Consider the following 21850-nt stretch of genomic DNA (forward strand, 5'->3'; position numbering starts at 1 on the left):
CTTTTCACCTGATGCCCTATTCACATTTTCTTACTATCATACAACTGTGATCTTGATGAGCAGCTGGGCTCTTGTTTTCTTAATCAGTTCTTTGTTGTCACAGACGTTTTTAACTTACTCCAACCCATGAGACTTATTCACACCTTCTGTATGCAGTAGGACCCTTGGTGGGCCTGTCATCTCAAAAATAGTAGGTTCAGTAATCCAAAAGATTGGACTCCAATTTACCTCAGGCCAGGAAAGAAGTCAGCCACCATTAGTAAAAGAGCAAGGGAAAAATTACATAGGAAAAACAAGTGCCTTAATTAGAAGAAAAGATCCTCAACTTCTAAGGCCCGCACATCTGCACCCCTCTCTTCTGAGCTTTGTAAAGTGATGTTGTATAACTCTAGATGGTAGTAAAAGGCAGAGTTCTTCCCAGAAAGGTCAAACATGATTTTCACTCTTACATCTGTGAGGTGGGGTGGCATTATAGCACACATTCAGGTAGAATTATAACACCAAGGATAAGAAGACAGAATCCATATATCACAATGCCAAATGGACTCCCTCCTCAACTTATGGACCCATTAAAATTGAGGTTCAACCTGAACTCACGCCAGTCCTCTCCCTTCCCATCCTCCTGATTCTTATGTTTAGTAGGAGTAAAGGATCATGGTGCAGCCCCCAATATTCTCATGCCTAGAGTTGCCTATTCAGGACGAATGATATTGGAGAAGTGATGGCTATATAGTTACAATGTAGTAACACAAGCTCCAAGTTGACATTTGCTCACTGACGTCCAATTTAATTGTCTTGTTATATTTGAGAAAGGGAGGATGCCCTACTTAATATATAAAAGGGAAAGAAATTTATTATTTTATATATGCCGTGTAGTTGGTCTCTATGTTCCCAAGAAAAAGGAGTTTTTATTGCAAAAAAAAATAGGATTATAGACCATTGATTTTGTGAAATACATGGATATGTAATTGGAAACAATGTCAGCTGTCAAGGACTGCACACTAATCAACTATTTCTCGGTTTTATACACTCAGAGGTATAGAAGAAACATATTGGCCTCCACAAAAAGGGAAAAGCTTAAGAATCGAAATGTATGTCACATGCATTGTCTCGGCTAGTAGATTTACCTTTAAGAAAAAACTGCCTCCTCCTTGGCCCCTAGAGATTTGGGTGCTAAGAAAAATCTGTTCTCCAATTCAGGGTTGTAAGCAACTCTCCCCAGCAAAAGCATTGTTGACTTCTAATGAAGCAGAGAGACATATCTAGCTTTGAAATAGAGGTTGCCAAATGGTATTCCCAGTGACACATGGGAGACTGGAGGAAAGGGTCCCCACAGAAATTCATCACTTTGTGGAGAGCTGGTTAGTAGGTAGGCCATAGAACTTTCCAGTGACATCATCAGTAAGCCGTTCACTGGACACTCTATTGTATCTAAGAGATCCCTAGAATATTCAGTGATGTCACCAGTGTTGTGGTGACACCAACTGCCTTTGGGATCTTTCTTCAGTTCCCTTTGGGTTCACAAGCAGGCATGTTTCGCCAGCTGCTCAGGCTATTTCGGAAGGAAAGGGGAGATCAAGGAGAGACCACACCAGGTCAGAGGGAAGCTGACCCCCTCTCTAGTGAAACAGGAAGGAGGAAATCCTTCTGTGGAAGGCTTGGTGAGTCCTGGGCAGAGTTGGGGAACATCCTCAAGGAGGTAGGTTTGAGATGTGCCTTCTAAGACTAGGCCTTACAAGCAGGAGCCTTGGGATTTCTCAAAGGCAAACCAAGAGTCAGGAGTTCCTAATCTTTAATTTGAGAGAAAGCCATAAAGTGGTAAGCCTTCAGTGTCTTTTCTTGAAGCTTTTTAAATGTGAGTGTCAATGAATGGGAGGAGGAGGCACTGTGAGATTAACAATGTGACCATCCATGGTTGGGAGTTGAAGCACTTCATCCTCTAGATTACTGTAGGTTACATAAGTCTCTGATGGCGAGAACAAGGAAGGATGCACCCCTAGTCATGAATTGAGTTCTCAGACACTTTGATCTGCAACACAGATGATTATAGCTTGATGGTGCTAAGCATTATGAACTCCAGGGTTGACTGCAGCACATCTGATATGACATAACAATGTCCCAGATGTTTATGTATCAGTCAGGTTATACTGTTCAGGGTGAGGGGTCCTGTAATAGTGAGTGTGGCACGTGGATGGCATTAGAGGTTGGGAAGAGGGACATAGCTTAAAAATCCACCTTTAAGAAAGCTTTTCTGCTCTTCCAGGGATTCACCCAGTCTCTACTATTTCCCCTTCCTGAACCTCCTTTTGAGATTCAGAATGATCTTTTCTGCCTGTGGACCATCAAATATGCAAATTCACTTGGGTTTATCTATCTACAGGTTTTGGTAGGAAGGCATCATCCCAAAGTGTCATCAGCAAGCAAGAGGAGTGTCTAAAGGAACTGGAGGAACTCAAATTTGAAATCCAGAAGTGTCAATTCGAGAGGGATGAACTTTACCAAATCCTGGACCTTTATATCTATGATGATTGGGACCACAGGTAGTCATTATGCCCAGTAACCTGTTCACTGTCTTGTGCTCTCTTTCTGCTAACCCGATATTTCCTCATAGCACGAGAGAGTTTCACCTCTCATCCTGGATTTTAAGGAGCCTTGGCAGGCATTACCTTTGAGATAAGCTAGGTGCTGTGTGTTTAGGGCCAGCCTTTTTGTACTTGACCCTGAGCTCCTTGGATTAGCGTTGGTTCTGTCAGCAGCTGGAAGGACCTGGTCACACTTGCTGCAACTGTGTGTGTGAATGAAATGCCTGCACGGCATCACTCTTTTCCTCTGAATTTGTTCATTATACACTTATTCTATGGCACCTCCATGCATGTAGTTGGCATTCTAAATGTTTTTGGATATGGGTTGGTATGTATATATGTGGAAGTACTTGTTGGTGGTTTACTCAGGATCAGGAGGTCTGGGACGTTTGATGGGGTCTGAGGATTTGGTTGATCAACAGTTTGCAGGTCATGATAGTGATGAGTACGTGGAGGCCCACATTGATCAACTGAGCACTTTGCTCCTTCTGTATACCTTGGTGGCACACAGGACTCTCCCGAGGGGAGGAGGTGCTATAAATCCTCTTCCCTGTCAAACATAGTTATGCCCTCTGAGAATTCATGTAACGATAGAAACCAAGGATTGAGTATACCTGCTTTCAAAACAAGAGAAATGTCATCACAGCTTTCTCTTGGGCCCAAAGCTGTGGCACAGACTGGAGGAATCTTCTTCCTGAACTAGTCAATTCCATCATGCTCACCTGGCCAGCTCTTGAAGGTCAGGTCCCTCCAATTGGTACCGTGGCTCTGTTCTCCTGTGCCCAGGATAATAAGTTTAATCAGTACAACTATTTCAAAGGAGCAAGTATGTGCTATATACTGGGTTTACGTAATTGAGAGAACAGTCTGATTTCACCTAATTTGTTTCACCTGCTTTGATCTTAATTTTTTATTTTTTAACTATCCAGTGATGGTTTATTGTGACCTAGAAAGGGTCACTGTGGGAATAAATTCTTGACAGTTGTTATTCCAAACAGGCAGGTCTCAGGCTCTGCCCACTCCTATATAGTAAGTCTTTGCAGAACCATATCTCCCCAGTCTTTTAAGGGGTCCTTATTTCAAAACAAAATTTGCTTATTTACATGGAAATATTTTCTGTGGATTGAGTCTCACTGTTGGGTTTTGGTCTGGTTTTTGAGTTTGCCACTTTCTTCCCTTCTACCATTCCTTGAATTTGAAATTTTTATTATATATTTTTTATTTACACTTCACCAAATTCTGAAATCATGAGTTCAAAACATTATTTGTTCCTTTGGCCATGACCTAACCCAGGCTGGATGTCGAATTGCCAGTACTTCAATCCGAACATGAGATGAGAATGATGGCTATGCAAATGATGACCAACTCAATAAGTGATGCCATGGAGAGGTACAAGGAGCTCATACAAGTGAACAGTTCCTACCGGTGAGTAGCTGACAGAGATGAGAACCCAGCACTAGGCAGGGAATGCTTCTGTCATGTATGACTTTGAACAAAAGTCAGGGCTCTGGTTCCATGGTGTCTGACTCTTAACAAGAAGCCTGCCTCCTGGCAAGAGTCTTAGATTTGTAGCTCTTGGACTCAGTTGTCCTACATGTGAAGGGTGTAGAAGACCCTCCAATTGTTATTTTCCCCAATAAGGATCCTCTAGATAGAAAAGGTTTGCACCATGATGGGAATATCAATCAACTCTGAATCTCTAGGACTCTAACAGGAGATTTAAAGACCTGTGATCCATGAGAAACACATGGAAAGACTATATAGCTATTGGGTCGTCTATCCTCCCTCAGAGGGGATTTGACCTCTACTTGCAGATGATTTCAGCATACTATGGACATATGAGCTCCCTTATGGACCATTTCTTCTACCTTGATTTATATAAACCGTCTTAGTGTCAGCATTTTCAGAAGTACTTTCATTCACAGGGAATGTGTCCTCTGGATTTGACCTCCCCTAATTGGTGCTAACTTGTATAGTGTGGCTCTAGTCTGGGGATTTCTGGGGATGAGGACCCTTGAAGGGATGATTGTACTTGCAAGAGTGACAGGCAAATAGAAGCTGGCAGGGATTTACCATTTTTTGTTTGTGGTTCAGCATCAGGCACTCCCAGCTCCTGCGTGAACAAGCTCAATTGAAGAACAATATACAGATTTTGCTGAATGAGAAGAGAAAACTGCTGGTTGAGCAGACTGAACTGCCAGCATCCTCTGTGGAGGCAAAGAGGCTCTGTGAAGAGGCCAGAATGAACATCTGTGACCCCAGTGCCAAGCAACAGCAGGTAGGGTTAGGGCTCAGGGTCAGGCTGTCCTCATGTCTTACCACAAACATAGATAACCAATGTAGCTGTCTATTGAGGGATCTATGTCCTGACCTAGGTCTCATCCAAGTGTTCATTTATGTGATGGTTTACAAGGCTTTCTGTGGAGATAGCCCCTCTTCAAGAAACTGCGTGTTTGGAAAGCAAATGCTCCTGCTCTTCAAGAATCTGCAGTTTATTAAGGGAGATGGGTTGATCACACATCACAGCACTACATGCCATATGTGTGGAGGGTGCTATGTGGGAGCCCCTCTTTAGACTAGAGCAGGGCTTTGAGGGATGAAGCAAAAGCCCAGAGCCCATTTTCTTTGCAGGGGTCCTGTGAGATTCCAGGAACTAAATAGTTTAGAAGGAGGAGAGCCTGGTGGAAATGCCAAAGAAATGGTTGTCATTGTCATCTTTTGGTGGATTTGTTCTTTCTCCACCATTTTCCCTGTATATCAAGACCATCTCTTCATGCTTCCTAAATCATGGTACCTGACAGAGAAAGAGTAGCAGCATGTCAGTCCTGTTTTGTTCGAGTGTTGCTGGAGAGTTCATATCTTGACCTTATACTCTGTAGATGCTTGGGAAAGCAGGGATGTGGAAAGGTGTTCTCAAAACCTGACAATTGGCATGAGAGATTTGAGACTTCAAGAACAGAGTTATCTACCCCCATTCTCATCAAGAAGAGTGCTATCTAGGCCTTTTTGTTCCTCTCAGGAAAAATGGCTGAGTAGTGATTCTTAAAATACCTGCTTTGAATAGTCTATATTATGTTGTTCCTCCAGTGTGATGGGATCTTCATTGTTTTCTGCCGACTTGCGATTTTTGGGGTGCGTGTGTGTGTGTGTGTGTGTGTGTGTGTGTGTGTCTGTTTGTGGTTGTTTGTGTGTGTGTCTGTATGGGTGTGTGATAGAGTATGTGTGTGAGTGGGTGTATGTGTGTGTGAGTGTGTGTATGTGTGTATGTGTGTGTGAGTGTGTCTGTGAGTGTGTGTTAGGGTGTTTATATGTGACTTTGTGTGTGTGTGTGTGAGTGTGTGTGTGTGTGTGTGTGTGTGTCTGTTTGTGTGTACCAGCTGTGGCTCAGCATGTTTATGCTCATGTTGTGGGTTTAATTCTGGATGATTTTCCAAGTGTTTCTAGTATGGGTTCTTTTGTATGTGTGTGTGTGTGTGTATGTGTGTGTGTATGTATGTGTGTGTGTGTGTGTTTCCCTGTGCATAATTGCACAGGTGAGTCTCTATTGCCCTGTTTTATGAGAACAAGAATCTAAGAGTTCACTTTGCCTCCATGAATATCAAATGTAGCACCCCAATCACTTGGAATCTCCACCTAGCTCTGTACAGCAAAAGAACCCAAAACACGTGTAAAGTTAGATTTTCAAGTGATTAGGGAAAAATGACTGGTCTGCATCAAAATCCTTTGGAGCACATCAAAGGAATGGAGTACATGGAGGTAAGGGGGGCTGCTTTATAAAATCCATTGATTTATGATCCTTCTCTGTCCTTTGTGAATGGTGAAAGCCCACTGGAAGGTTGCATCACTCACTGTGTCTTCTCCAAGGTTGCCTGCTACCATTTCTTTCCAGCTACCTTGGCACACTACAGTTTCCGCTGGGAGTTTGGCTTAGATTTTATTCATTGAGAATTTGAGTTGCTTGGAGTTGTATCATTATCCAGCAAAAGCCCCATAGCTATGCTGTGGTGCAAGAACAGGGCAGTTTCAGGAGCCCCTTTAGGTGCACAGATAATCTAAAGCGCTCCCCTATGTTATCTGTGTAGCATTCTGGAAGTGCTGTCAATCAACATCATTTTCTCTCAGTTAATTTCAGCCTTAATGGAGTTAGGAGAAATGATGAAATTCAGACGGGTCTGTTAGTGGACGATCAGAAAGGCCTGTGAGAAGCCATGTTCTTTAAGTGGAACAGAAGTCTTAGTCGACCCAGAGATCCCAGAGAAAAGAATAGGTGTGCAACTAGAGCACATCTGGGTTGTAGTGGTCCAAGGAGGGAAACTGTATGAGAGGTTGGAGCCTTTCAATGGATTATGACTCAGTGTGAGATAATCCATATAAGCATTTATTTATTTACTCCAAATATCTGTGACACAATCACATAATAGGTAGAAACATTGTTCATTTGGATCCTAGTTATGGAGATTTCCTATGATTCTGGGGGCATAGCTTTGGGCATGAAGTCACTCAGGCTATGGTAAATAGAGCTCCTATTAGAAGAAGGTGCACTCTATGGGGAAAGTCTGAAACAGTGAACAAGAACAGGAGTCTAGTCCACCACCAACATATGATCATGTGCTGGGAAACAAGACTGCTCTACACAGCCTTGGAAACTTGCTAAGCCAGATTGGTAATAGGGAAAGAACCCTGATTCTATGTCGGTTTATGGGAGGACAGCACATCACTGACTGAGCTGTCTATAGGCTATGACCACTATGTTCATAACCCACTCAACATTTGTTTTTAGTCCTGCAGAGTATCCTGGGGAATCATTATATTAAGCATTAAAAGGGAAAGTAAACACTGCAATGTACTATGTTTATATTGTGTAAACACAAACGTCTTGTGTGTTTGCGAGTTAGTATTAGTGTGTCTGTGTGTCTGTGTGTGTGTTTGTGTGTGCACACATGCATGCATGCTTCCATTGACAGTACACTCATCTGATGACCAGAATAAGTATTAGAGGAAAGAATGCAGGATATTCTGAAGCAGAAAGAACCGATCAACCAGGAAAGTGACTTGGGAGGAACATTGTAGAAGCATTCTGATATTTTGAGATCAGGCAGGACCACAGACTGGCAGAAGCCAATTGGATTTCCTGTCCCTATATAACTATCCTTTTTGGATGGCTGACCACTGACAAGGTTTTCACCTTCAGTCACCTAAAGAACTACCCAGAGTATTGTTCTGGTACAGTTTATGTAAATTTTGTCCATGACAGGATATGTATAATCCTCAGGATTTCTTTGTATTTTGTACTTCTTTCTTCCTGTTAACTCTCTGATAAGATCTGAGAACATTTTCTCTTCTGTCATCTCACAAATTGCATTACAATAAGCATAGTCTTACAGGGGTGCTGTGATGTATCTCCATCATAATAAACTTTACTGTTCCTTTTGTATGCTGTGAGGATTTGCATGGAGCACCTTCTCAGTGATTACAGGATCTGTGCAGTGAGCATGAATTTGAAGTGTGATGGCTTCTCTGTGTATTTGCAGATTCAGTGGTTACAAATTGAACCTAGGCAGGTTCCTTCAGTGCTAACATAATCAGAACTTTCACCACAATTCTGTGCATGTTCTCCAGAAGGAATCCACATGGTATTCTAGGTTGCTCATGCCATTCTTGAACTCAGATTCAGACCCAGCTACAATGTTATTATTCAATATAATAAACCTGGACCAGTGACAAAATATGCTCATTTTTCTCTTAATTCCAGTACAGTGCATAGTCCACAGTTCAAATTCTAGCAGTTTGAAAACCTGAGATATTTATCCAAGCCCAGGTACTCTATGACACTTGGGGATGCAGGGACTGACCTCAGGTGATTGTCCAACTGAATAGAGCTGATGTAAGAGGGAGAGCTGAATTGACAACCACTCACTAAACCTTTATTCCCTTGCTCTGCTAGGTCTGAAATTCTCCAGCAGAAACTCGAACATGACACAGACCAGGACAAGATCTCCCTTGGAGAGAAGAGCTACAGGAGGAGAACTAAGTGTGCACAGCAAATACACCACTATTGCATCTTACCTGTAATGTCCATAGCAATTGTGGACTGCATTTTCCTCCTTTAGTTTAACTTCTTTGGATTGAATAGGCCATACTTTCACCCCAGCTCTCTCCAGCAAGTGTGCACTTTTAGAGGGACCCAGAGAAGTGTTGATGCACATCAATCAAGAGCTGCTGGTCATCCAGAAAGACTGTGCACGTGTAAATTTTTACTTGTCCTGATGGGTCATCCAGAAGAGTTTCATGGAGATCAGTTCACAACATTGGAAAGACTATGAAACAAAGTCTGTAATATCATTTATACTCAGTATTGGTAGGCTTTTACCTTAATACCCCCACTCCAACAAAACAGACCTACTTCCACTTCTCTTGAAAATATTATTACCATCAGTAACTGCTTGTCTACTATGTCTCCAAGGCAAGCCACAGGCTGTAAGTCTATTCTGCAAAAGGAGCAGCAAACGAATGCTTAGCGCAATTCCTCTATTTAAAGTTTGCTTCGGTTTTGGTTAATTTGGTTATTTGGTTTTCCTTCTATTCATTTGAAGATTTGTTATTTATCTGTTGTTGTTGTTTTGTTCATTTTGTTTTCTATTTTGATAAGGATATAGACTGTATATATTGACTACCTGCATCTGGTTACTATCAAGTAAATTGGATGTATTCTGGTCAATAAAGGAGTAATCTCAAACTCTTCACTCTTTTTTCTTTTTCTTTTTTTTTTTTTTTTTTTTTTTTTCGGAGCTGGGGACCGAACCCAGGGCCTTGCGCTCGCTAGGCAAATGCTCTACCGCTGAGCTAAATCCCCAACCCCTCAAACTCTTCACTCTTAACACCCTTCTTTATTGATCACTAATGTCAACATCTGAAGTCCCACAGTGATCAGGGAGGGATGGATCTCTGCATTTGCATGGGGACTGGGCATCAGTCTTACTTCCCAGTGAGACTGAGATTCAAAGGCATTTATACAGTCACTGTTCACTGCGTTTCCAACTCTGTGAATTTCAAGTTCATCATGCATACATTACCCACTGTTCAGGGTGAGGGGTCCTGTGATAGTGAGTGTGGCACGTGTACGGCATTAGAGGTTGGGAAGAGGGACATAGCTTAAGAATCTCCCGTTTAGAAAGCTTTTCTGCTCTTTCAGGGATTCACCCAGTCTCTGCCATTTCCCCTTCCTCAACCTCCTTTTGGGATTCAGAATGAACTTTTCCTCCCATGGTCCATAAAATATGCGAATTCACTTGGGTTTATCTATCTACAGGTTTTGGTAGGAAGGCATCATCCCAAACTGTCATCAGTAAGGAAAAGGAGCATCTAAAGGAACTGGAGGAAGTCAAATTTGAATCCAGAAGTGTGAATTCGAGAGGGATGAACTTAAGGGGTTGGGGATTTAGCTCGCGGTAGAGCGCTTGCCTAGCAAGCACAAGGCCCTGTGTTCAGTCCCCAGCTCCGGGAAAAAAAAAAAAGGAGAGGGATGAACTTTATCAAATCGTGGACCTTTATATCTATGATGATTGGAACCACAGGTAGTCATTATGCCCAGTAACCTGTTCACTGTCTTGTGCTCTCTCTCTGCTAACCCAGGATTTCCTCATAGAACGAGAGAGTTTCACCTCTCATCCTGAATTTTAAGGAGATTTGGCAGGCATTTGCTTGTGAGATAAGCTAGGTGCTGTGTGTTTAGGGTCAACCTCTTTTGTACTTGACCCTGAGCTCCTTGGATTAGCGTTGGTTCTGTCAACAGCTAGAAGGACCTGGTCACACTTGCTGCCTGTAAGTGAGGGAATGAAATGCCTGCACGTCATCATTCTTTTCCTCTGATTTTGTTCATTATACACTGATTCTATGGCACCTCCATGCATGTAGTTGGGATTCTGCTTGTGCTTGTATATGGGTAGGTTTGTATGTTTGTGAAAGTGTTTGTGGGTTTTAAGCTCTCGGTCAGGGAGTCTGGGGAGTTTGATGGGATCTGAGGATTTGTGTGATGGACAGTTTGCAGGTCATGATAGTGGGGATGCCCACATGGATCAACTGAGCACTTTGCATCTTCTGTTTACTTAGGTGGTAGATAGGACTCTCCTGAGGGAAGGAGGGGTTACAAATCCTCTTCCCTGTCAAAGTAGTTATGCCCTCTGGGAATTCATGGAACAGTAGGAAACAAGGTTTGAGAATCCCTGTTTTCATAACAAAAGAAATGTCATCACAACTATCTGTTGGACCCAAGCCACTGCAGTACAGAGGGTCTTTGGAGAACCATATTGCCACAGCTTTTTAAAGAGTCCATATTTCAAAATAATTCTTTGCTGATTTGTGTAGAAATATTTCCTTGAAAGAATTGTTGTTGGAGTCTCACTGTTGTGTTTTTGCTTTGGTCTTTGTATTTGCCACATTCTTCCCTCCCCCTCATTTCTTAAATTTGAATTTTTTATTGGGTTTTTTTATTTATAATTCACCTAATTCTGAAATCATGAGTTCAGGTGGTTATTTATTCCTTGGGCCATGTCCCAACACAGACTGGATGTCGAATTGCCAGTACTTCAATCCGAACATGAGATGAGAATGATGGCTATGCAAATGATGACCAACTCAATAAGTGATGCCATGGAGAGGTACAAGGAGTTCATACAAGTGAACAGTTCCTACCAGTGAGTTGCTGACAGAGATGAGAACCCAGCACTAGGCAGGGAATGCTTCTGTCCTGTATGACTTTGAACCAAAGTCAGGGCTCTGGTTCTGTAGTGTCTGACTCTTAACAAGAAGCCTGCCTTATGGCAAGGGTCTTAGATTTGTAGCTCTTGGACTCAGTTGTCGTACATGTGAAGGGTGTAGAAGACCCTCCAATTGTTATTTTCCCCATTAAGGATCCTCTAGATAGAAAGTTTTGTACCATAATGGGAATATCAATCAACTCTGAATCTCTAGGACTCTTGACAGGAGATTTAAAGATCTATGATCCATGAGAAACACATGGAAAGATTGTACAGTTATTGGGTCTTCTATCCTCCCTCAGAAGGGCTTTCCCCACCACGTGAAGATGGTTTCACCATACCATGGACATACGAGCTCCCTTATGGATAATTTCTTCTTCCTTGATTTATATAAACTGTCTTAGTGTCAGGATTATGAGAAGTATTTGATTCATGTGGAATGTGGATTCTGGATTTGACCTCCTCTAATTGGTGCTAACCTGTACAGTGTGGCTCTATTCTGGGGATTTCTGAGGATGAGGACCCTTGAAGGGATGATTGGACTTGCAAGAGTGACAGGCAAATAGAAGCTGGCTGGGATTTACCATTTTTTGTTTGTGGTTCAGCATCAGGCACTCCCAGCTCCTGCATGAACAAACTCAATTGAAGAATATACAGATTTTGCTGAATGAGAAGAGAGAACTGCTGGTGGAGCAGACTGAACTGCCAGCATCCTCTGTGGAGGCAAAGAGGCTCTGTGAAGAGGCCGGAATGAACATCTGTGACCCCAGAGCCAAGCAACAGCAGGTAGAGTTAGGGCTCAGGGTCAGGTTGTCCTCATGTCTCACCATAACCATAGACAAACCAATGTAACTGTCTATTGATGAATCCATGTCCTGACCTAGGTCTCATCCAAGTGTTCATTTATGTGATGGTTTACAAGGCTCTCTGTGGAGATAGCCCCTCTTCAAGAAACTGCATGTTTGGAAAGCAAATGCTCCTGCTCTTTGAGAATCTGCACTTCATTAAGGGAGAGAGGTTGATCACACATCACAGCACTACATGCCATTATGTGTGGAGGGTGCTATGTGGGAGCCCCTCTTTAGACTAGAGCATGGCTTTGAGGGATGAAGCAAAACCCTGAAGCTCATTTTCTTTTCAGGGATCTTGTGAGACTCCAGGAAGTAAATACTTTTAAAGGAGGAGACCCTCATGGAAATGCCAAAGAAATGGTTCTCATTGTCATTTGTGGTGGCTTTTGTTCTTCCTCCACCTTTTCCCTCTATATGAAGATGGTGCCTTCATGCTTTATAGATCTTGGGTAACTACAGAGCCTGAGGAGCAGCATGTCAGTCCTGTCTTATTTGAGTGCTCCTGGAGAGTTCATAACTGGGCCTTACAATCTGAAGCTGGTTAGAAGAGCAAGGATGTGGAAATGTTTCTCAAAGGCTGACGGTTGCCATGAGAGATTTGAGACTTCAAGAACAAAGTTTCCGTATGTACCCCCAATTCACCAAGGAAGGTGCATTGCTGTGCTGATCTGCATCTTAGGGAGCATGTGGAGAGGCCAGTTCATGACATGGAATTTTGTCCAGTCATTATCCAACTTAGTCCTTTAAGCCCAGGTCTCTCAACAAACATGAAGCTTCCTGTTTTGTTCTGGCCAGCAGTCTTTGCATCACCAGTCCAGTTCCAGGTGGAGCCCCCTCTCTTATTTGTCTCAACACATTCTTAAACCATTCAGCTATTTTAAAAATAATGATTAGATTTCTTTACTTTACCTGAACAGAGGAATCCCCCAGGAAGATTCTGGTTTGTCTTATTGGCTTCACCATGATATTGCATGGAATCCTAGAGTGCAACCCTCTGCTGACATTGCTTTGCTGACTTTGGGCACGGCATTCTTTCAGGATAGATTCCCTCTCAATATTGTACACAGTGCTGCATTTCAGAAAAGTCACTGTATGTTATTTATTTAGCCTCCTTCTGACTGGCATTGAGGTTGTTTTAACATCACATGAACACTAATGTGATGAAAATTTCCTGGTAAATGACCGTGAATCGCTGTCTTCTCTGATGCTTCCAAGGTCTTCTAAGAAGGAAACAGGGTAGTTTTAGTGAGGGGCCTATGATGAGTCAACATAGAGCTTGATGGAGTCTTTTCCCTCTCTCTTGGGAATTTGATGTTGTGTTGTTTAGGCTATCTGTGCAGAACATGTAACTTACTCGTAGGACCAGAAAGTATCTGCATAGAAAGGTTTCCTGAAGTGGAAATGAGTACAGACCAGCGCAGCACAGCCTGCTTCAGTCTAAGAGACTCGTACACAGCATTGTTCCCACTAATTTCTCACTCAACAGGAAATGTGCTGCGTAAGAGCAAAGTTTTCATTTGTGCATGAGAGTGTGTATTTGTGTGTGTGTGTGTGTGTGTGTGTGTGTGTGTTTGTGTTTGCAGTAGTGAATGTGTTTCCCTCTATTTCCAAGTATCATAAGAAAAGAATTCTAAGAGTTCACTTTACATCCATGAAACATGAAATACAGCTGCCCAGTCATTTGGCATCTCCATGTAGCTCTGTACAGCAAAAGGACACCTAAGTTATTAATTTATTCTGTTTACAAAAAAATCGCAACAGAATTATCTTGTGAAGTGTGGGGGAGGAGTGGGAAATATGTTCAAGTGAGTCGTGTTTCACATTGGTAACAAATGGTACAGGCCTGGAGCTTGCAGGTCCCTTTTTGTTATGGTGTAGAAGCAGGACAATAAAGTCCTGTAGAAATGCAACCCCCAAAAAGAGGACACAAAAAACACCTGTAAAGTTAGATTTTCAAGTGATTGTGGGCAAAACTACTGATCTGCATTGAAATCCTTTGGAGCACATCATAGGAGTGGAGTTAAGGGAGGTAAGGGCTAGGCTTCTCTATAAAATCCATGAGTTTATGCGGCTTCTCTGTTCTTTGTGAATGGTGAAAGCCCACTGGAAGGTTGTGTCACTCACTGTGTCTTCTCCAAGGTTGCTTTCCACATTGCCTGCTACCATTTCTTCCCAGCTACCTTGGCACACTACAGCTTCCCCTGGGAGTTTGGCTTGGATTATATTCACTGAGATTTTGAGTTGCTTGGAGTTGTGTTGTCATCCAGCAAAAGTCCCATAGCTATGCTGTGGTGCAAGAACAGGGCAGTGTCAGGAGCCCCTTTAGGTTCACAGATAATCTAAAGCTCTCCCCTATGTTATCTGTGTAGCATTCTGCAAGTGCTGTCAATCAACATCATTTTCTCTCAGTTAATTTCAGCCTCAATGGAGTTAGGAGAAATGATGAAATTCAGATGGGTCTGGGAGTGTAAGAACAGGTAGCCCTATGAGAAGCCATGTTCAGAAAGTGGAACAGAAATTTTAGTTAACCCAGTGATTCCACAACAAGGAGTAGGTATTGCCATTGCAACTAGGGCACATCAGTGTTGTAGTGGTCCCAGAGTAGCCCTGAAGGAGAATCTATCCAGACGTCCATCAGGCAAGGAGTAAAAGTGTAGCATAGGGTGGAGCCCTTCCATAGATTCTGATTCAGTCTGAGAAAATCCATGCAAGCTTTTACGTACTTACTCAAAATATCTGTGGCACAATCACATTACAGGGAGAAAAATTGTTGATTTGGATCCTGGTTATGGAGATTTCCTATGATTCTAGCTTTGGGCATGAAGTCACTCAGTCTATGGTAAAGACAGCTCAGATTAGAAGAAGCTGCACACTTTGGGGAAAGTCTGAAACAGTGAACAAGAACAAGAGTCTAGTCTACCACCAACATATGATCCTTTGCTGGGGAACAAGACTGCTCTACACAGCCTTGGGAACTTGCAAAGCAAGATTGTTAATGGGGAAAGAACCCTGAGTCTGTCGGTTTATGAGAGGACAGCACATCACTGACTGAGCTATCTATAGGCTCTATTCACTATGTACATATCCCACTCAACATTTTTTTTATGCCTCCAGCGAATCCTGGGGAATCTTTACATTAAGCATTAATGTTCAGGTAGGAACACAGGCTGGAATCCATTTGAATATCCTTTCCCTATATAAGTACCCGTTTTGGGTGAATGACCAACTACATGGATTTCAGCCTTAGGCAGCTAAAGAGCTACTCAGAGTATAGTTCTGGTACAGTTCAAATGAATTTTGCCCATGAAACAATATATATGATCCTCTGGATTTCTTGCTATGTTCTACTCCTTTCTTCCTGTGATCTCTCTGGAAAGATCTGAGGACATTTTCTCTTCTGTCCTCTCACAAATTGCCTTACACTAGCCATAGACTTACAGGGGTGCTGGTGTGTTTCTACATCACAATCACCTTTAATGTCCATGTGTACGCTGGGAAGATTTGCATGGAGCACATTCTCAGTGATTACAGGATCTATGCACTTCCCATGGATTTGAAGTGAGATGGTTTCTCTGTGTATTTACAGATTCAGTGGTTACAAATGGAAATTAGACTGGTTCCTTCAGTGCTAATATTATCAGAACTTTCACCTCAATTCTGGGCATGTTCTCCAGAAGGCATCCACATGGTATTCTAGGTTGCTCATACCTCTCTTGAACTCAGATTCAGACCCAGCTACAGTGTTATTATTCAATATAATATACCTGGACCAGTGACAAAATATGCTCATTTTTCTCTTAATCCCAGTACAGTCCATAGTCCACAGTTCAAATTCTAGCAGTTTGAAAACCTGAGATATAAATCCAAGCCCAGGTACTCTATGACACTTGGGGATGCAGGGACTGACCTCAGCTGACAGGTCATGCTGGATTGTCCAACTGAATAGAGCTGATGTAAGAGGGAGAGCTGAATTGGAAACCACTCACTAAACCTTTATTCCCTTGCTCTGCTAGGTCTGAAATTCTCCAGCAGAAACTCGAACATGACACAGACCAGGACAAGATCTCCCTTGGAGAGAAGAGCTACAGGAGGAGAACTAAATGTGCACAACAAATACACCACTATTGCATCTCATCTGTAATGTCCATAGCAATTGTGGACTGCATTTTCCTCCTTTAGTTTGATTTCTTTGGATTGAATAGGCCGTACTTTCACCTCAGCTCTCTCCAGCAAGTGTATACTTTTGGAGGGACCCAGAGAAGTGTTGATGCACATCAATCAAGAGCTGCTGGTCATCCAGAAAGACTGTGCACGTGTAAATTTGTATTGTCCTGATGGGTCATGCAGAAGAGTTTCATGGAGATAAGTTCACAATATTGGAAAGTCTTTGTGACAAAGTCTGTAATATCATTTCTACTCAGTATTGGATGGCTTTGTCCTTAATGCCCCCACTCCAACAAAACAGACCTACTTCCACTCCTCTTGAAAAGATTATTACCATCAGTAACTGCTGGTCTACTATGTCTCCAAGGAGAGACACAGGCTATAAATCTATTCTGCAGAAGGAGCAGCAAAAAATGCTTAGTGCAATTCCTCTATTTAAAGTGTGGCTGAGTTTTGATTATTTTGGTTATTTCGTTTTCCTCCTATTCATTTGAAGTTTTGTTATTTATGTGTTGTTGTTTTGTTCATTTTGTTTTCTATTTTGATAAGGATATAGACTGTATATATTGACTACCTGCATCTGGTTACTATCAAGTAAATTGGATGTATCCTGGTGAAAAAAAGAGTAATCTCAAACTCTTCACTCTTAAGAACCTTCTTTATTGATCACTAGTGTCAACATCTGAAGTCCCACAGCGATCAGGGAGGGATGGATCTCTGCATTCTCATGGGGACTGGGCATCAAAATCACTTCCCAGTCAGACTGAGATTCAAAGGCAATTATACAGTCACTGTTCACTGTGTTCCAAACTCTATGAATTTCAACTTCATATTGCATATATTACCCACTGTGTATGCTTGCTCTCAAATATATAGTTACCTCTAAATTATACTCTGTGGATGAGAGTGTTGAACAAATTAATGGGATAAAAATTAATTTCTCTGCAATATCTCCCAGGACATATAAACATGGCATAAGGGAGTTTAAAGCAATCGGGAAGCCTGCACCCAAATCCCGTGGTGGAGAGTGCTGAACACCCAGGAATGCAGATAATCCTGAGACCACAGGACAGAAAGCCACTTCTGCCCAGCTCTGCCCACATCTCTGGCCCAATATTAATCTGCATGATGCCTCTGGAAACAGTAATAGAGGAGCAGTCAGTGGCAAGAACCTGCTTGGTTCAGCCTGGGCCCAGAACCTACCTGGGCCCTGAGCATATTTGAAGAAAACCAGAGGCATACAATTCTCTGTTTCCTGACTGTGGCTTTTTTTGATTCGAAGCTCTAAACACCATTTTGTTGTTGAATTTTAATTGGATATCTTTCTTTTTGAATTCAAATGTTATTCTTTCCTTTTTCCCAGAAATAAGTCCTAATACCATCGCCCTCCCCCTCTGCTATAAAAGTATTCCCTTCACCAGCCATCCACTTTCCCAGCCTAGGCAGGACCAAGGGCTGCTCATTCCATTTGTGCCCAAGAAGACCATCCTCTGATACACATGCAGATGAGGCCATGGCACAGTCCCTGTATAGTGGTTGGGTAGTGGTTTAGTCTCTGGGAACTCTGCTTGGCAGGCATGGTTGTTCTTATGGGGTTGCAAGTCCCTTCAACTCTTTCAATCGTTCTGTAATTCCTCCAACTGAGGTCCTGTTCTCAGTTCAATGGTTTGCTGCTAGCATTCGCCACTGCATTTGACATGCTCTGGCTGTGCCTCTCAGGAGACATCTATATCCAGTTCCTGTCAGCCTGCACCTCTTAGCTTCATCCACCTTATCTAGTTTGAAGGCTGTATGTGTATAGGTCACATATGGGGTAGACTCTGAATGGCCATTCCTCTAGGCTCTGTTCTAAACTTTGCATCCCTATCCCTTCAATAGGGATTCTTCTTCTCCTTTAAAGGAAGGAGTGAAGAACCAGCATTTTGGTCATCCTTCCTGAATTTCATTTGGTCTGTGAATCTCTGAGAATTTGAGCATTTGGGCTAATATCCACTTATCAATGAGTGCATACCATGTGTGTGTTTTTGTGATTGGGTTAACTCACTCAGGATGATATTTTCTGGTTCATTCTCTTTGCCTATGAATTTCATGAAGTCATTGTTTTTGATATCTCTGTAGTATTCTATTGTGTAGATGTACCACACTTTCTATTTCCATTCCTCTGTTGATGGGCATCTGGGATCTTTTCATTTTATTACTATTATAAATAAGGCTGCTATGAACATGGTGGAGCATGTGCCCTGTTGTATGTTGGAGCATCTTTTGGGTGTATGTGCAAGAGAGGTATAGCTGGGTCCTCAGCTAGTGCAATGTCTAATTTTCTGAGGAACCTCCAGACTGATATCCTGAATGGTTGTACCAGTCTGCAATCTCACCAACAATGGAGGAATGTTCCTCTTTCTGACATCCGTGCAAGCATCTTCTGTCGCCTGAGTGTTTTATCTTAGCCATTCAGACTGGTGTGAGGTGGAATCTGAGGCTTGTTTTGATTTACATTTCCCACATAACTAAAGATGTTGAACATTTCTTTTGGTGCTTCTCAGCCACTCCATATTCCTCAGCTATGAATTCTTTGTTTAGCTCTGAACTTCAATTTTTAATAGGGTTATTAGTCTCCCTGCAGTCCAACTTCATGAGTTCTTTATATATTTTGGATATTAGCCCTCTATCAGTTGTAGGATTATAAAGGTCTTTTCCCAATCTGTTGGTTGCTGTTTTGTCCTAACCACAGTGTCCTTTGTCTTACAGAAGCTTTGTAGCTTTATGAGGTCCCATTTGTCTATTCTTGATCTTAGAGCACAAGCCATTCGTGTTTTGTTCAGGAAATTTTTTCCAGTGTCCATGTGTTCAAGATTCTTCCCTGCTTTTGCTTCTATTAGTTTGAGTGATCTGGTTTGATGTAGAGGTCCTTGATCCACCTGGACTTAAGCTTTACACAGGGCAATAAGAAGGGGATGATTTGTACTCCTCCATATGCTGACGTTCATTTGAACCAGCACCCTTTGCTAAAAATGCTATCCTTTTTCCACTGGATGCTTTTGTCTCCTTTGTCAAGAATCAAGGGACCATAGGTGTGCTGGTTCATTTCTGGGTCTGCAGTTCTATTCCACTGGTCTATCTTCCTGTCTCTGTACCAATACCATACAGTTTTATCACTAATGCTCTGTGAACTGCTTGAGTTCAGGGATGGTGATTCCCAGGGAAGTCCTTTTATTGTTGAGGATAGTTTTAGCTATCCTGCGTTACTTGTTATTCCAAATGAATTTGCAAATTGTTCTGTCTAACCCTATGAAGAATTGGAATCGAATTTTAATGGAGATTGCATTGCACCTGTAGGTCACTTTGGGAAAATGGCCATTTTTACTATCTTCATACTGCCAAGCCATGAACATGGGAGATCTTTCCATTTTCTGAGATCTTCTTCAATTTCTTTCTTCATATCATGAAGTTCTTGTCACACAGATCTTTCACTAGTTTGATAAAAGTCACACTGAGGTATTTTTATATGATTTGGGACTACTATGAAAGGTGTCATTTCCCTAATTTCTTTCTCAGCTTGTTTATCTTTTGTGTAGAGGAAGGCTACTGACTTGTTTGAGTTAATTTTATACCCAACCACCTTGCTGAAGTTGTTTATCAGGCTTAGGAGTTCTCTGTTGTAACTTTTGGGGTATCCCATGTATACTACCCTATCCTCTGCAACAGTGATATTTTGACTTCTTCCTTTCCAATCTGTATCCTTTTGACCTCCCTTTGTTGTCTGAGTTTCGGCTAATGCTGGGGACAACATACTATGGAGACATCTCAGTAGCCCGCAGTAGCTTTTTGTAAAAACTGGTTGTTTCCATTTCTCCAAACCTTAGCCCTGGACAACAGCTGAATAGATTTCATTTGTGTGACTGCCTATCAGTTGGCCTTGGTGTGCACAATTGTTGTATTATATCTGACTTTCCTACTTCTTTCTCCTTCTGCTCTGGTGAATTCTGTGAAACTAGATGTTCCTTGATGTTATGATTCTTAGACAATTGGAAATTGATGCATAGGGGCACAGCACAGCACAGCCCTAGTGGCCCAGGTGCATACTGTGTGTTCTCATCTTGGAAAAAATGTAATAACTGCTTAATTGTAGTTCTAGATTAGGGTTTGATTTGCAAAGACAGCTTGAAGAAAATAAGAGAAAATGAATTAGAGCCAACATTGGGACCCTAAGAAAGGAAAAAGTTATTGAAGTTAGGAAGTAAGTTTTACATAATATTATAGACTGGTTAAGGAAGTATAGAATATATAAAATAATATACTAGTAAACTAAGTCTAACTACTGGAACCCTTATGAGAGTCATTGTGTGCAAGGAACAGAACGCTAGTGGAATAGTGTGCTAAGGGTTACCTTGATTCTTTCTGGCCACTGCCTGGCAGTTTTGCCTATGTCATTTATCATTAGAGTGTCACAGGAAAATGCAATTAGCTGATCTGGGAGCTTTGGACTCTGAAGTATAAAAGTAAAGAGTTAAAGTTCAAATAATGATACGTTTACAATTATTATTATTATATTGGCCACAGGCCTCGGTATAGGGCAAGCCTGAAACTTTGGGGAACAGTTGTAATTCTTAGTTCTTGGTGGGATGTAGTCATTCTTTGCATTTGATTTGGCAATGATTATAAAATGTCATTTTTCTACACGCTTTTGCATCATGAATAAAGGAGTGGGGCAAGAGAAAGGCTACAGAACATGTGAAGAGTAAATGAGAGAGAGCATCAGGGAGTGAATGAGAGAGTACATGACAGAGCTAATGTAAGAACAAATGTGAGAGCGAATGAGAGAGCATGAGAAGAGCATGTGAAGAGTGAGTGGAGATTGAATGTGAGGTGTGTTTGAAGAGTGTGTGTGAGAATGAAAGGGTAATGAACAGACGTGTGCATGAGAGTGGGAGTTTGAGAAAAGAAAACTGTAATAAAAAAGGCAGAGTGAACAAAAGAATGCAAAGTGACTGTAGCCACAAACTGTGTGTGTGTATGTGTGTGTGTGTGTGAGAGAGAGACAGAGACAGAGACAGAGAGACAGAGTGAGAGAGACAGAGAGAGATTCAGAGTGAGAGAGAGAGAGACAGAGAGAGAGAGAGTGACAGAGAGAATCACGTTAAGACTTGAAATTGCCTATCAGATTGTACCTAAAGAGTAATCTGTGGATATGTATTATGCGCCTTCCAGATAACCCTGCTTCCTGTTGAGAACTCTGATCGTGTGACAAAAGGCCAGGAAAGTCTGAAAGAAAGGCTGCAACCTTGGGGCCAGAGGATAAACTTTTTGGCCTAGACCTCCTAATTTACCTTTTCACCTGAAGCCTTAATATTAAAATTTTCTTACTGGGATAAAACTATGATCCTGGTGAGCGTCTTGTTTCTTGGATGCTCAATCAGTTCTTTGTTGTCACAGACTGTTTGAGCTTACTCCAGTCACTGGGACTTATTCACACCTTCAAGTTTCCTGAACTTTTCAG

At 41.9% G+C, this 21850-nt stretch overlaps 1 protein-coding gene across 2 annotated transcripts; it reads left to right on the forward strand.

Moving 5' to 3' along the window:
* The first annotated feature begins 1471 nt into the window (after positions 1–1471).
* LOC148003593 (disks large homolog 5-like) lies at positions 1472–17244 on the forward strand. Of its 2 annotated transcripts, XR_015629383.1 has the most exons (7): positions 1478–1661; positions 2381–2540; positions 3876–4007; positions 4677–4860; positions 8527–8613; positions 11944–12124; positions 16203–17244. XR_015629383.1 is itself a non-coding variant. In XM_087568883.1 (5 exons), the coding sequence occupies exons 1-5, from the start codon at positions 1532–1534 to the stop codon at positions 8530–8532; spliced, it is 612 nt and encodes a 203-aa protein (XP_087425009.1). In that variant the 5' UTR covers positions 1472–1531; the 3' UTR covers positions 8533–9318. The 2 variants fall into 2 exon arrangements, 1 of the variants encoding a protein (XP_087425009.1); XM_087568883.1 differs by lacking the exons at positions 11944–12124; positions 16203–17244 and having other exon boundaries at positions 1472–1661; positions 8527–9318.
* Positions 17245–21850: the final 4606 nt, after the last annotated feature.

Source organism: Rattus norvegicus, chromosome 9 (assembly GCF_021556685.1).
Source record: "Rattus norvegicus strain SHRSP/BbbUtx chromosome 9, alternate assembly SHRSP_T2T, whole genome shotgun sequence".
Classification (NCBI taxonomy): Eukaryota; Metazoa; Chordata; class Mammalia; order Rodentia; family Muridae; genus Rattus; species Rattus norvegicus.

Excerpts from the sequence above, each read along its gene's own strand:
- LOC148003593 (XM_087568883.1), top strand. The coding sequence starts at position 1,532 with ATGTTTCGCCAGCTGCTCAGGCTATTTCGGAAGGAAAGGGGAGATCAA. Across the intron at positions 2,541-3,875 it reads TATGATGATTGGGACCACAG|GCTGGATGTCGAATTGCCAG; the intron begins GTAGTCATTATG and ends GACCTAACCCAG. Across the intron at positions 4,008-4,676 it reads CAAGTGAACAGTTCCTACCG|CATCAGGCACTCCCAGCTCC; the intron begins GTGAGTAGCTGA and ends TTTGTGGTTCAG.